The sequence below is a fragment of the Passer domesticus genome, chromosome 8 (genome assembly GCF_036417665.1).
Source record: "Passer domesticus isolate bPasDom1 chromosome 8, bPasDom1.hap1, whole genome shotgun sequence".
In the NCBI taxonomy this organism is placed as follows: Eukaryota; Metazoa; Chordata; class Aves; order Passeriformes; family Passeridae; genus Passer; species Passer domesticus.
Window position 1 is genome coordinate 30,343,340 of NC_087481.1, and position 16,562 is coordinate 30,359,901.

Genomic DNA, 16,562 nt, shown 5'->3' on the forward strand with positions numbered 1-16,562 from the left:
CTGTTCTTCTGCAAGAGTAGTTTCTTTGTGATATACTGAGAAATAAAAACACCAAACACCTGAGAGATACCCAGGGCTGCCTTTCAAATCAAGAAATCATTCCTGAGCTGTTCTCAGATGAATTTTCTCTGCATCACTTCTGTCCATCTGTCTCTCCCAGTATTACATTAATAGCAAAACTCACCTCTGGGAAATTAATCACCATCAGAAATTATTGAGCATCTCTGCAATGTGAATTTCAGCAATCACTCAGATAAATTGCATTTGGTGTCCAAAAAATTGAGTTTAAATAGAAAGATGGGCATCAGAGTGGAACACTCTGTTTCCAGTTTACCTGCAAATGCAGTGCAGAGCACATTGCAAGGTTTCTGCTTGCTAGAAGCTCCTAAAAATCCAAAACTGATACATCAACTAATTCCAATTTTCACTGAAAGATCGTGACAAATTTGTGCTCTCAAGTAATTACAGCAATAAGTTTATATAACTACATTCCAGGGCTTGAAATTTCAGTTTTACTATACTTACTGCCAAGCACACTCACTGAATGTTAAGCCCCTTGATAATTCCCTTCATATTACAACTGTGTTTGTATTCTACCCCTCCCTTGTCTGGCCAAGTGTAAGCAAATCACTGCTCTTCACAGAAAATACAGCAAGCCCTGATCAAAACCAGAAAAGCCCAAAATCTTCCTGTTCTTACGGGAATGACCAAAGTTCAAATCACTTTCATGTAAGTGTAGTTACAGTACAATGCTCACCTGCTGGCTCCTTTGCTACCTAGTTTCCTTAAAATATTCACCAATGACCACAAACACATTTCATCTTCCTCTGAGCCAGTACAAACCCATGAGTTTAAGCTCTGGTAGCTGCAGGCACACATGCCCGAGCATAGAAATGAGATAAAAGGCTCAAGCAAATGTGACTTTCTTTAAAAGCCTCCTTGCCTGTCACCTACCCCGCAGAATTAATGGCTGGGGCTGCTTTCTGAAGTGGCAGCAGTCTGGGATAAGTGACTGCAGCAAATGAGGGATTTGCTGCCAGCTGCTGGCACAAGGGATGCTGTGGGTTTGTGCGTGTCTAACTGCTCGGATCAGAGAGAAGCAACACCAACTCCTGTGGCCGAGTTTCAAACAGCCTGGGATGGTCTTTCTGTCCATTTATTTATTGCAAAACAGGGAGGAGTCATCTGTGCTTGAGTCAGCTGCTCCAGAAACAAAAGAAATAAACAAACATGTGATCTAAACACAACGGTTCTTTAATTTTTAAAGTACACAGTTGTGGGGTTTGGGGGAATTTTTCTTCAGAACATAAGAAACAGTATGCACTGACAGTTTCTCATTTACAGAGAAAGTTAATAAAAAGCAGATGGAGGCCATAATACAGCAACTACAATACGTGCTGTAATTAATCTGGCACTCCAAACAATCAACACAATGTCAGCAAGAGACTCACTTTAAATCTCTAAGTCAATTACACACTGATTAACAGCAACACGTTACAGAAATTATTGACCATTTACAAAGTTGCACTGAGGTAAGAAATCCTTCAGCTGCAACAGGTACTGTGCAGGTTAATTACGAAGCTTAGCATTGAGTACTGAAAGTGAATACTTGGGAGAAGTACTTAAACTAAAAAGACTTCTCCCCTCAAAATATTCACAAGCCAAACATCATAAACACAGGAAACACTGGAATTTTTCCACCTTTACATCTCATCTTGAGGAGAGCAGCCACTGGTCAAAGAAAAACTGAGTAATTCACGCGCATGCACACATTTCAAATGGTAAAATATGCAAACACTGTCACTCTTGGCAAACTATAAAAAAACTAGACTGGAATAAAGTGAGGTATAGGAAGTTTGGGCCTCCAGACAGAGAGTATGGCTGCTCAGAAAAATGGTGGCAGTGCTGTTCCGTTTGAAATGCTGAGAAAAATCAAAGAAAATCAGCATTGTTTCAAGTTCTACATCCACAGCTGGAAGAAAAAAAAATTAAAATCCCTACGTTAGTTTTCCAGTAACTGTTTCTCTAAAGAAAAAAACCTATTACAGTCCTTTTCCAGCCATCTCCTAGAAATGTTTTATGTCCCACCAATTTGCATCAGGAAAATGTAGTGACAGCTGTGGACAAACAACAATAAGTCAGCTGAAAATTGTCCCCACAGTTTAGCTGTCTAAATACTTGTGGGAGAATACAAATCTTTCATTAACTGTAGCAAAATCAAATTCCAGCTCACAAGTATAGCAAAAACCCCTGAAAATTCATTATTTTATCAATAATACATTTATGTTATATTCATAAAGTTGCCTGCAACTGGTTTTGCTTGGGTAAATTTCAACCATCATTAAAACAAAGGAGTTTTGTAAATACTTGTGTATTCTATCAGGCATGAGAGTTACTTCAAAAATTACCAGCAAATATTAGACTTAAAAACCAGAGAATTGCTTGAGAAAAAACACAAAATAGGACCAAGCACTCCCCATACTCCACCACGCCAGTCTAACTCCTGAATGGCAATGCTGGGCATAGGTTCATGTCAATATAGGTAGCAGCTATGGCCTCACATTCCTCACTCTATGGATAACCTTTAGCCTGCCCATGCAAAAATAAAAATAAATTTAAAAAAAAAAAAAAAAAAAAAAGCCGTGTCATTAGGGTGATTAAGGCACTGGCAACTGAAAGAAGACAGCAAGGCAAAAATTCATATTATTATCAGGAAGTAGAGAGCACCACCTCTCCCCACAGCTCTTGCTCACATCTTTTCCCTGCCAGCAGATGACAGCAGAACAGCAAAGGGCACCACTTGCAGACACAGGTTTAGGAATTGCAGTTTAGGCACTCAGGTCTAAGTTGGCAGATGTTCATTTTCAGCAGCTGCTGATAGTGGCAGTGAAGGAGGCTAAAGTTCTAGTTGTAAAAATAACAGAAGATGGAGTGGAAAATATACAAAAAATATCTGTGTCTGTTAATGTATACTAGGAAAAAAAGAACAAAGTTAATAGGCAAGAGTCTCTCACTTCTTGATAATTTCTTCTTTTGGGCTGATATGCTGCTTACACTGCTAAGAAGCAATTTCCAATATAATGAGTCAGCTGATTAAAAGCATAACCCATGTTGTAGTAGCTTCCTTATCTTTTTCTGGCATCCCACCAGTAATTCATGCTATAAATGAACTTCTTTATAGTGGTTTCTTTTGGTTAATTTTTTTTTCCCCAACTCCATCACTCTGGAACCTCCATCTTTACTTATGGAATCCAAAATCTGCCCGCCTCCCAAATGCACCTGTGTACACTGTCATGGCATTCCTACAGGCACTCCTTCTTGCAGCATCCTTCAGTAAGCAAATCCACGGGAATAAAAAAATTCTGCACCCAAACATCCACTTCCAGTATTCCTTCCCCTCACAGAACCACACGTTCAATCTGACAATCCAGGCTTCTTTGATGTGACCAGACGTGTGTCTGTGAGCAAAGTCAATTCCCCTTCGTAAGGCTCCACAAGGCAGAGGCAGGAGAGCTGAGCATGAGCTTTACTGCACTCAGGGCAGCAGGACCAGCAGAGGGGAGCTACACACTGCAATTTGCACACATACAGCTACAAATTTACTGCTGGAAATGTCACTGGGAGCTGTTTGGCATTAGAGGATTTTAAGCCAATTCCACAAAAAAAGCTTGCACTTTCCTGACGCCCAGTATTTTCACAGTTTACTTTCTTGGCTACTACTCTCCTCCAGCACTGCAAAACCAAGTTTACATTATTTGACATTGCACTGGACACAAATCCAATCAGCTGGATGAAAGCTTCACTCAAAATTAATCCTTTTTATTGCCGTCTTGGTTTACTTGCACACATTCTAACTCTGTTTTGTGATTTTTTTTTTAGTAGAAATTGCCAATATCCTCAGCTCCCATGGACTAGAAATTCATATTTTGCGTTCCTGGTATTTTAAGTCATCCATATGTTTTGATGCAAGACCAGACATCTGGTAAATGTTTAACAAATTTAAATTGCAGCCATCAAAACTGCAACTTTATGGAAGCTGCACAAAGACATCAAATGGGAATAGTGACATGTTAGACATTGAATCACTGGTTTAGGACAGTAATTAAAGTACACATCAATACAGCAGCATTTAGCAGCTTTTCCCTAGGATATTCATTAAGTAAGAACCTCAATTGTGTCTGATCTCATTTCCAAGGCAAGGATATGCATTGGAAATCCATGCCAGACACCTATGAACAGAAGGCTGTAATCCTCCCCTCCACCTTTTGGAATATGAATTCTCACCACCTTTCTCCTTTGCACCTCCCATCTGTTTCCCCATTTACACCATCTTTGGCACTAACTCTTTATCATTCTATTCTTTCAAAATCTTCATTTCTTTAAGACTCCCACTCCAACCTCACATTCCCTGCCATCCCACCTACCTCTTTCCAATTGGCTTCAGTCTCCTCATCAGCCTTTCATTTCCTCTCCGTGTCTCTCTTCATTCCACTTCATTCCCAACTTTGTCCTTTCCCACAGCTTTGCTCCCATTAAGAGAGCTTATTTGCCTTTCCCTTTCACCGGAGTTAATACAGGGAGAAGATGTTGCCAACAGCCCTCTGAGGCTGGCCATGGCTGGCGAGCATTGCCAGATGGTTTTGGTCTCCCCAGCTAAACAAACCCAATTCCAAAACCAAAACTACGAGGGTGCTTAACAAGCATTTACCATAAAAACACACTTTTTAAAAGCATTTAAAATCTGGACCAAAAAAATCACCAGGACACTATGCCTGGAATTTTGTTCTCTTTAGATCTGACTTCCTTTACAGGCAAAATAATCTTGCCAAGTAATCACGGAATTAAATGACCAGCACAGTTTTATGCAAGGTTAAGTTCGTACAGATGAAAAGTCTAAAACTCTGAAAACTGTGTTACAGCTATTTTTCAGATATTCCCTCCTACTGCTACTTCAGAAAAATCATATGATTCAAATTACAGTTTCCAGAGGAAGTCATTAAAGAGACTAGAATTTCTATCAATGATGGTTTTGTAAGTTTGCACTTTGCCTCTGGCACGGACGCTGTCTATATTTAGAATGCACAGTATAAAGAATGCTTGAAATCAAAGCACACAAAACCATCAGAATTTTCCTAGCAATACATCAAATTTGCAGGGAGAGGATGATATTAATGTAGCCTGTAATTTCAGAAGGTTTATAGGACTTGATCAGGGTTGGAGAGGGAATGCAGCAGCCAGCCCTACCTGCAAGTGCTGCCGTCCCCAGGAAAGCCTCTTTGGGGAAGTCACAGAAACACTGTATCAAGAAACTGGATTATAATTTTTTTTGTCAGCTACAGAATATCACACATTAGATATAATTGCTTCAAAGTATAAAAATGTAGTGTTCTCACAAGTAATATTCAAGGACATATGATCTTTCTCCCTTCAAACTGTGAAAGACTTTTAAGTAGATTTCTGTCATGCATCTTGGTTTCTCTGTGCCTTTGAGAGCTGGAGGGTTCTGGCCTCCTCCCCTAAAGGCATTTTTTGTTCCAAATCAAAACAAGAATTCAAACCCTGTTTACTAACCTGACATATCATTGCCACTCACTGAACAATGCCTGATTGTGCTTAATGAATAAGTGTGTTGAAATTAGCAAACTCAGTTACTCATATTAGTGTCAGATATTTTCATTCATTAATGCATTGTTTTGATAGCAAGAACCTCTCAGCATCCCTTTATGCCTTCTCAACCATTAGGATTGAAACACATGGAAGCAGGAGTGTGCCAGACTTGAAAAAAATGAAACATGACACTTGCCCTTTTTCAACACTTCTCCAACCAAACCCAAGAAAAAGTACATGGTGACAAAAGAACAAAAATGTACTATGGACACTTAACACCAAGAGTTCATCTTCTCTCATGGAAAGTACTCAAGAGGATAAATAATCCCTTCTCAAAAGGAAAAAGTACTAGAGTAATACAAATACCATTAGTTTAGCTGCAACAAAGTAAAAAAAAAAAAAAGTTTAATGCCACTCCAAGGAACAGAAAAAACTTGTGATTTCCCAGACCCTTTACCAGATTTGACTGAAATTTTATTTTATGAAGCAACTGCACAGATAAGAAACCATCTTACTCCCCACTCCCCAAACACTTCCAGCATTCTCAAGAAACATTGCAGAGCACCCTTTATCTCCTGGCATGAGCAACTTTCAATTCCATTGCAGAATCATATCTACTTTGAAGATATGAGCAGCTTTTTTTTTAAAGAAATCTACTTATATACACAGTCCTTAGCTGGACAATTGCATAACAGGGTGACTTTTTTTCTATTCTCAGTGAGGTCAAATAAGAGCTGCAAAGGAATTTTGCTGCACAGAGAGAGAGCTGACACAGAATACCCAAACCAATGGTTCTGTTGTCATGGGCACCAACAAGGAAAAGGCATTTAAATGCCAAGATTTTTGAGAAAACCTTTACTGAGCTGGTATAAAGTCAGACCCAAAACTTTACACCTTGGGAACCAAAACTAAGCAGCTTCAGGAAAAATTCTGCTGACAAAAGAGCGCTGGCCCCCATAGCCCAGGGACCCTGAATGCCCCCTGCGTCAGTGGGACTGGCACCAGGCATGCCAGGCTGCAGGGCTGAGCTGCCTAGCAGGGAGCTATGGAGGCAGGGGACAGGCTGGAAGCACGCAGCAGGGCAGGAGAGAGAGGGAAGACCACAATTGTGCTGTTTGCCAGCTGTGAAAACAATCATGCCTCCCCTGATTTTGTTTCTAGCAGAAGTAGTTACCAGTCTTGCCTTGGCAAGTGCTTGGAGAAGGTACAAGTGAGTGCACCTTTATCAATATTCACAACGTGTGGAATAAGGCTGTCCTGGGTCTGGTGATCAAAACCCACTGTGCCTACTGCTATTACATGAAGATGTCTCAAACTGAGGCACTGGGATCCCCTTTCCATTAGCAGCTGGGACTGACTCATGAAGTGAATTCCAAAGCCCATCCTGCATCACCTTTCTGTTGCCTGATGTGTAACCCAGGTTTAGATGCTCTCTTCCTCACTACATCCCTTCATCCTTAGCTAAAGACCAGGAACAGGAAGAGTCATCACTCCATACATGCTTGGTTCCTAGCAAGAGTTAGGGTACAGCCTTTCAGTTGGCACAGTGTTCAAAAGTATCTTAGTGAGTGAGAAGCTCAAGTTTGTCATAAAAATGCCACCTATCAGTGCGGGTCTCCAAGGACCTGATTAATTTTCCTACCCCCTTTTTTTTAATTGGACCTTCAGGCTCTAAACTAATTAAGTGGCTATTCATAGCACTGAATTTAAGGCAGGAAAATTAGTTGATTATATCCCACATTCACTTGATCAGGTTTGGTTTTGGAGTCTTATTGTAACTAGAAACAGCACACAAAGATATGAAAGTAGGTCTAGAGCAGGAGTTGACCCAGCTTATGAAAAACCACTGTTAGAGTTCTTGGTTTATTAACAGGTCTGAAGCACTTGGTAGTCCTGGGATGCTTGTGAGACTTTCCCAGGTGGGGCTGATTCAGCATGTAAGACACAGGTGCAAAATAAAACTCAGTGCCTTGTCGCATTCAGAGAATCACAAAACATCATTTTCTTCTACAGTAATTTAAAGAGTGTTTAAAAAATATTTAAAAAATTAAAGAATGTTTTCCTTTAAGATTAATAATCAGCAACACAGGTAAGCAGTGGCAGGCACACAAGCAATTCCAGCACATGAAGTTCTGTTTCCTATTATTCACAACACTTTTATGCACTTTTAAAGGTTATATATGGCTACAAATGAAAATATTGCAATTTTAGAACTGAATGTAATTATAGGAGGACTTTTAATCCTATTAACATGAGTACTTTTACCCCACATTTCACTTGGGCATAGTCTTTAAAAAAGTAGCAGGATTCACTTCTATATTGAAAGAATTAAGAAAAAAAATCAACTGTGACTAAGAAAAGTAGCTTCTGTAAGAAAATGTTTTCATGCAACTTAAGCCATCTCTGAAATCCACAATCTCTAATTTCTGTGGTTTTTCTACAATACAGCTAGTTCCAAATCACTTTTTAATAAAATTAAAATCAGGCATAATATATATACAGTGTGGAAAAGGAAAAAAAGTAACTGATGTCTCTTTGGCCCAGGAGAAGGAAGTCATTTAAGGAAACCACTAAAACCCTCTGTTATGGCTGCAACTGTATAAAGGAGGAGTAACATGTAGGTAAAGCACTAAAGAAAAGGAAAGCACCAAAGACCTAAAAAACAAGGTGATCCTAACAGTCGTTATTTTATATGGAATCACAGGATTTAAGGTTGGAAAGATCTCCAAGATCATGAAGTCCAGCCTTTGACTGAACACTACCTTGTCCATTAAGCCATGGCAGCGAGTGCCATGACTGCTTCGTGGGGTTTTTTTGAACACTTCCAAGGATGGACACTCCACCACTTCCCTGTTGCAATTTCCCAATTTTCACCATTCCTTCAGTGAAGATAAGCACACAACCACACAGAGCACAGCATTATCTGCTTAGGAGTTACATAAGACAAAGAAGCAAATAGCCTAAACTCTTAGGCATTTTCTAGTTGTTTTTATGTTTATTTGACTGAACTAGGACTTGGCTAATTTCTTGGGGAAATTTCAGGTTATATAACTGCACTTTGCAGACATGCCAGCATCTGAAGAACACCAAGACACCTGGTATTTAGAAAAAGATTAGGTACGTAATGCAGGTCTAGTGGCCCAGACCAAAACCCTTTCAGTGTTTCAGCAATCCCAGTGATAAAAATGAAAGCAGAGAAATCTATTAATTCCATCAAACTTTGCATTTACTACAAAATACCATCAATGCAATGAGAATCTCCTGAAGCAAGGGTCCACACCCCATTGATACCACACAAGTACTTTTCCCTCTACTCAAAGTTCCTCAACATCTGCCTCACTGAGCCCTTCCCTTTGCTGAGGGGTGTTTTGGTTTGGTGGAGGTTTTTGGGGTTGTGGTTTTTGGTTGGCTGGGTGTTTTCTGGGGGGAAGGAAACTTGAGAGACTTCCAGACATGCTACAAGAGGTTACAGTGCTGTTTAAAGTTCACAAGACTCCTAGATAATGATGCTGTGGAGGGTTACTGACTCTTCCATGATCACTGGTATTTAATAATAAAATACTGGGTTTGGACACAAGCATTGACAAAGTCCTACTCGCATCCATTAATCTGAGGTGGGTTTTCTGCAGTGTGGAGTTTCTGCATGGCAGTCTCTCCTCTGTACAAATGTGGGATTCAGCTCAGCTGCAGGGCAAAAAGCAATATTGCATAACTCATGATGCACTTTTGTTTTAAGCAGTGATGTAATCCCTCCATGGAACACGTGTGTAAATGATGAAGTGCTTGCAATGGGACGCTGAACAGGCAGGCACAACTCTGAACTATTCAGACTAACCACTCCTGAGATATTTTACTGCTAGAGGTTTAGCTTTAAAAGTAGTTCACACTCCTTTCAAAAAAGATTGTATTGACAAACTGAATTGAGAAAATTAGGTAATTTTGAAAAGAAAAACAGATTATCTAAAAAGCCTAAAATCAGATCTATCAGAAAGCTTATGGCAAAAGAAGAAATAACCTGGCATTTTATCTGCACACTTTCCTAAGGCTGCACGGCCTGATACCACAGTTCTTTGCTCTCTCCCTCCCTGTTTCATCTGAAAATATAAACTTCAGCTTCTATCACAGTACTGGGAAACAACTGAAAGTTGATTTAAAGGTCTGAAACTACAAACATTTTAGCTTACTCTAGATATCTAAGGCAGTAACTCACAAGTCTGGCCTTGAGTTCACTAAGCAGTGACATTTGTTTTAACAAAAGAGGAGGCTCTACCTTTTATCACAACGTCCCCTGAAACAGGGAGAATGCTTCCCTTGTACCTAAACAACATTCCAATAAACCAGAGTGAGGTTTTACTGGTTTGGCTGAAGTCCCTCTGGTTATTTGCCTCAAGGTTGGTACTGCAGTTATTATCTTCACTGTGCATGTTACCTTCACAGCTCAGGATGCAAAGAGGGAAACGGTTGCACTTGCAAGATAATTTGCCAAAGGCAAAGTTTAATGAAAAATAATGAAAGCAAACTGCCAGGCAATCAATGCCAGCAGTGCCCAATGCCAGTTATTGCTGCCTTCCTTCCAGTGCCTTCAGCACCACTATGGTTTTTGCTATTCTCCTTGGATATGAATTTAACATGCTCTGTACTGGTGTTGGAGATATGCTAATGAAAAACAGCATGTAGGAAATGTTTTGATAACAGAGACCAGTTTAAATTTTTTGAAGTTATTAAAAAAGACAAAAAAAAAGTAAAAATCCATTTGATTTTACTTTTTACTTGGTAAAAAGTAAAATCAAATGGAAAAAGTACAAATAAAACATGGACTAGATTTTTATTGACCAACTTAAAATGCATCAGTGATAAGACAGGAAAAATAGAAAAAAGCAAAACAAAAAATCACAATGCCAGAAACAGCAAATAAGAGAAGAGGTAAAATAAAGTAACAACAGCTTAAAAGTGAAAGAAAAGAAATTGGTAATTTCAAGATATAATACAGATAAAAAAGAGCTGGAGACTAAAGAAAATAGAAGAGGAATGAAAATATGGGAGTAAGAGGAAGAAAAAAGAGCAAGACAAGTCCTTTTTAAAAGTGAATGGTGGAAGAGACCCAGAGTACTACCTGCTCTGCAAGTTCAGTTTATCTTGCATTTCCCCTTACCATCTTTTTTAACAACCTAAAATATTCCCTGCTCCAACTCTGATCATCTTCCTGCTTAGAGCCACTAAGTTTCCAAGAGCTGAAAGGATTCTTATGGTGGCTGCTCCCCAAAAGCCATTCCAAGCTGCATTCTGAGGACACACATCCCACAACCTCTTTATGGCTGTTGGAATGCAAAGGGACACAGGGGTATGGGGGAGGGAGGATTAGAAATAAAAAGGAGTAAGGAATAGAGGTGAAATCTGAACTGCCATATATCCATTTCCTAAAGAACAGCTTCAATACCATCCACAAGCACTGCTGCTGGTTAACGTGACATTCACCTGCTTCCAAGGCATTAAGCATTCCAGTTTTATACAAACAGATAGGGAAACATATGAGCATGTATAGTTAGGGCTCAGACACCTAGCAAATTAACAAGGACACCCCCTCTGCAAAAGTAAAAATTATCCATGGCTAGATTTTAGCAACCTGGTCCCCCATGTGAGCACCAATGACAGCACAGCAGAAAGGGCTGGACAACAAGAACAAGACAGGTCAGCATTTCAGAAAGGGAGAGGGAAAATCCCATGATCTTATGCCTGCTTGGAAAATGTTTGTGGAACTACAGCATCTGACCATTTAGGATTTGGCAACCTACCCATGCCATCATACCACTGAATAAATCTTTAAAAGACAATTAACAGCATTCCAAAGGAACAGTAACTACAACAGAGTGAAAAAGCATGTTGAGAGCCAAAGTCACTGTCTCTCAATTTGGTCTTTAATTGACCAGACTAGAGAAGATCCCAGACCTCCAGAACACGAGGCTTTGATACACCCTGAGCTCTACAGCACCAGTGCAAAGCAGAGCAAACTGTGCCAGTGCCAATTCTTTCATTACTGATGGAATCAGTCATGAAGAGCTTTAAACTGTTCACTTCCCTCCCTAAATCCTTAATGTTATGGGATCTCTTTGGCAACCTCAACAAATGGCTTGCTTTAAGATGCTGTGGAAGATTTATGTGTTTGTGTGTTTTCTAAACATTTATTCCAAAATACTTTAACCCTCCTCATCACTAGAGCAAGGCTACAGCATCTGGTGTTCATTAAAACCAGGAAATTCCTCTTTCGCCCTTATGAAACTGTTGTGAGTTGATAATAGTTTTTTTTCAAATTTAGCTTTGTGATGAGGTGTTTTAGAACACACATTAAGTAATGAATATGAATTAGCAAATTTTTAAAATCTGCTTATGCTAAATTCAGACCTTGGTCTTTTGCAATTCAAATAACCCATCAGAAAATATTTATCAAGTGTAAGGTAATGAATTACTTAAAATACAGAATTTTGGACTCATCAATTTTAAAGTTGTAATCCATATAACAGAAAAGAAATGATACAGAGGTTCACGAATCATCTCCCTCTTGATGCTTCAGCTTCACTATAGCACATTTTTTTCTAAAAGATCACAAAAAGGTTCTGGATCTTGTAGATAGCTTAATCTTCATATCCTTGCTGAATCCTACTATGGACACCTTGGCTGTAAATTTCAATACCTTTGTGTTTCAATTCAAAACAAAACAAGGTCTCTCCTTATTGATTCAGTATCAGTAGTGTCTAATTAAAACTGTCACCAGCAGCGAGAAGAATGATACTATTGAGCCCTGAGTGCTTATAACACACTGACCAATATCACAGAAAGAAAAGCAATGTTTTCCTAATGACTGGTTTCCCTATATTGGGAGGAAAGCTATGAATGACCTAAGGCCACACAGGATGTGAAGCTGCTGAAACCGCAGGCAGATTATATTCCAAAACTATACAAAAAATCTGGGATATCTTGGTGGTGACTGATCCAGTGTAGGGCTGGGGTAAAGCAGTGTCCATCCATGGCTGCTGCTCCCTCATGAATGACTCAGGCACTCCGCTCCAGCCAAGGAGGCAGGCACAGATAGCATGTTCCGAGTTCAAGTCCCTGGAGAGCCAGCCTGTTATTTGTTGCAGGCTCTCCTCTCAATCACAAAATGTCATGAAGTGAAGCTAAGTGTATGTTAAACACTTGGGATATTTACCCCTATATAAACAGCTGCTGTAGTTGCAAATGGAAAGTTACAGAATTGCAAACAATTGGTATTAAGTGTAAACAGAACATATAAACTACACCTTATTTTACAAGGGATGGGAACCTCAGGGTTAAGAGGTTCTTTGTAGACATGCTGTAATTTACTATCTTAGGTGTATATACACACAACCCAGCACACCAGAGCTGGCCAGAGAGTACAAGTCTTAACTCTAGAGCCACCCTGAAATCCACAGGCATTTGAAACACTTTTTTTAATAGTTTAACATGTTGCTAAAATGTCTTGTTTACAGCCCATCAATATCTCACTATCTAAAGTTTCTTCTGGCACACAGACTTTCCAGGATAATCATTCCCATTGCAGATACACTCAGTATGCCCAGCTGGAATATGTGCTCCCTTTCCTCAATTTTAGTTTTATCAGCTCATAACTCTTAGCTGTTTTATTTCCTGTGATACTCAAATTAATTCCATGTATTGACAGAGATTCACCACATTATCTTCTACTTGAGGTCACTAATAAAGAGGTTAAATTAATTTACTTTAAAGCTGCTACTCCAAGTACCAAAGCAGAAACCCAACCAACCATCTCTCTTAACCCTCTTTTTTTGTCTTTCATTCATGCTTTTCATCTTCAGAACTAAGTCCACATAAATTAGGGGGGGAAAGTTACAGGCACCAGTTTATTTCTTCTTTTCTGTCCTTAGAAGAAATACAAACTCTTGCTGAGGAGCATTAGGTGTGCATCAGTTCACAGCACCCCAAGCAGAGGGCACACAGAACTCCCCAGCTTTGCACAGAGACCTTATCACTCCTGCATTACTGTAAATGTTAGTTCCACATACTAATGCCTACATACCTAATACCTGCATTTTCCCCAGTCTTAATTCCTTCCCCAATCTTCCCCATTTAAGCAAGATTCTTTTTCCATGCAAGCAGGGAAAAGAAAAAATGAAATCAATTTGGACTTTAAGACCATGTGGGAAAGTACCTCAGAAACAATCTCACTTTACACCATAAAAATTTTATTAATCCTGAACCTTTCTAAAAAGATCATTTTTCTTCCCAAGAGATCTTATTCATTTACTAAGGTTAGCCCACACCCCCACCTATACATTCTATATATAACATAGAGAGAAATTGTCTGAAGTTCACTTTCTTTGTTTCTAAATATGTATCAGCCTGGACAGAAACACATGCAGTATTCCCAATCTCATTTTTTTATGCAGAAGAGAAAGCAAGTGTTGCTTTCAATTAGTCACAGCTATGACTCCTTAAGAACAGAACAAGAAAGTTTATTTCAAATAAAGATGTCCAGACTGTATACTTAGTTCACACTAAGAGGCTGGACTTCCAAAAGCAACATAATTTAAAAGCTAATACTAGTCATTCCTAAGAAACAGCTCCACTTAGTTTTCTTAGAGAACCCAAAAAGGCATGCAGGCTGTCCCTGTCAGGGACACAATGAGTATTTACTGTTCTGCTGGGCTTGGCCAACACTCATCTTTGTACTCTACAGAAACAAACAAAACCCCACAAAACACCCACTCATCTGAAATGTTACCAGAAACACTGGCTTTGGCTGCTGTAAAAGAACTGCTCTGATTAGATACAGAATTATACAGCAGAAGGCTAAATACATGCTTAATACAACAGTTATGATTAAATAAATACTCATAGAACTGCAAGCTCCTTAAAATGGGTTGGTGTATCAAATACCTATATAAAGCCAAGATAACTTCAACAAGAAATTTCTTTAAGAAACAGCCAACTGAAATGGAAATACTTCAGGTGACCAGAATTGATGTATGACTCTAAAAATCCAATTCTTTATTCTTTGGTTTTACTATGCTAACAACTAATCCCACGGCATAATAAGAAAAACACAAAATACCTTTTTTCGATTTTGCTCCGATCTTCAGCTTTGATGGCCAAGCAATCTGCGTATTTGTTTCTTCCATAATCTATTAAAAAGAAAGCATTTTCAAAAAAATAAGTTTTTATTTTTCTCCTGCAAAAGCATATGTTCACTTTCTGGAAATATCATATTTACCATTTTTTAAACTGTTAAATATTATTACTTTTAAATAGCACAAGCCATTAACTGCTTCTCTGGTTTTCTTGAGAACTTTTGTCTGTTAATAAGCATGGCTGAGTTCTGATCATTCAAAAGAATTCCACAGAGCAAACCCAAAATGCTCAACAGCTTCCATGAAGTTCAAATGACCACTAATAGCTACAGCAGACTCCACATCCATCTCTGAGGGAGTTCCAAACCTTTACAATTCAACACAAATATTTCTTCAGTTACCTTAAAATGGTTTTTAAGTAAAGCCTATCAAATTTAAATTGAGTCTTTTTGAGTCTCCATAAGTCAAAATATATTGGTTTGCCTCATCTTTACTCAAAAGCAGCTTTTCATTATAAACTTCTCCAGACTCCAGAATTCTTACTTCTCATTTTAGCAGGTCAGAGCAGACATTTGACAGCATTTATTTATTACAACACAGTGTGTAACCTACCTGTACATCTCCAGCCAGCCAACAGGGAAAAACTACGCACACACGCTTCCACTGTGAAAACCATGCAGTCATTGAGCTCAGTGTCAGCTCTCATTCTGCTGCTGCCTTTGGCTCAGTGAAAATTCCATCAGCCCTTTTACAGGCAGATTGTACTGAAATTTCATCCTGGCACAGAGCTACAGAGCTTCACCAACCCATTTAGTTGTAACACAGGAGAAGGAACTGCATGACACCAAAGACTTCAGATAGATGGATGGAAACCCAGCTCCTAGAAATGCTGGGCATGTCTACTGACACTAAAGGACTTCTCTTTTATACCGAGATCTCACCAACAAGCATGGCTGAGCTCATACCTCTCATCATACTTAAGATGGAATGAAAGCAATTAAAATGTCAAAATAATTAGCAAAGCCACTTCCAAGAAGAAGAGTCATGCATTAAGAAAACAGCCACCATACCAGTAAGTTTTCCATAACAGTATAATTCAGAATTAAGGCAGATTTCTCTAACAGTTCCTAATTCTTATCTTCTACATCCAAATCCCAAGGACACCATAACAACTTCCAGATTAGCATGCCATGTGGAAAAACTGAAAGCGTCAGCCAGACTTCATTATACTATATTTTTGGTTTCAGCACTATTGGATAATAAGTTGCAGCTGAAATAAAACATTTCCAGGAGGGTGAAATTCTACCAGCAACATACATATACTTTTCACCATTTTTCAATCCAGATGTGAAAAAAGCTGTTTCAAAGAATTCACTTGTCTCTGATAAAAGGCTTTGGGCGAGGATTTTATTTTAATTGTGCAACAGGCAGTGAAATACACAGAAAATTGGAAGGCACTAGCTAAAAGGAAAAGGGAGATGCTACAACAAAGAACGGTGCAGGACTGAGTTACAGAAGATCCAACATGAAAGGAACCACAAGAGAGGAGACAGAAGAAGAATGCATGTCATTCAGGGCAAGTGTTACATCCCTTCAGTTCTTTACCCTCTCAATAAAGGTTGGAGACTTCTGTCTTGAAGAAATTAAATCCTCCTCGTTTCTTATGCTAAACTAAAATAAAAGGAAAGCCCACAACTTCACAGCTGCACATTCTGGGGACATATGAGAAAGATGCATACAAGATCTTCAAGACAAAAGCAGTCTGACTGCCAGCCACTGAGTTTTGGCCATCTACTATCCTTAAGCTCTCTGTAATGTTAAAAATTGCCACAT

General features: G+C 39.0%; 1 protein-coding gene across 3 annotated transcripts in view; it reads right to left on the reverse strand.

Moving 5' to 3' along the window:
- BICC1 (BicC family RNA binding protein 1) overlaps positions 1 to 16,562 on the reverse strand; it is an 89,232-nt gene that overhangs the window by 29,064 nt on the left and 43,606 nt on the right. For all 3 annotated transcript variants that reach the window (XM_064430037.1, XM_064430038.1, XM_064430039.1), the window contains exon 3: positions 14,714 to 14,783. In XM_064430037.1, the coding sequence (XP_064286107.1) occupies positions 14,714 to 14,783 (70 nt within the window). The remainder of the gene's footprint in view (positions 1 to 14,713; positions 14,784 to 16,562) is intronic.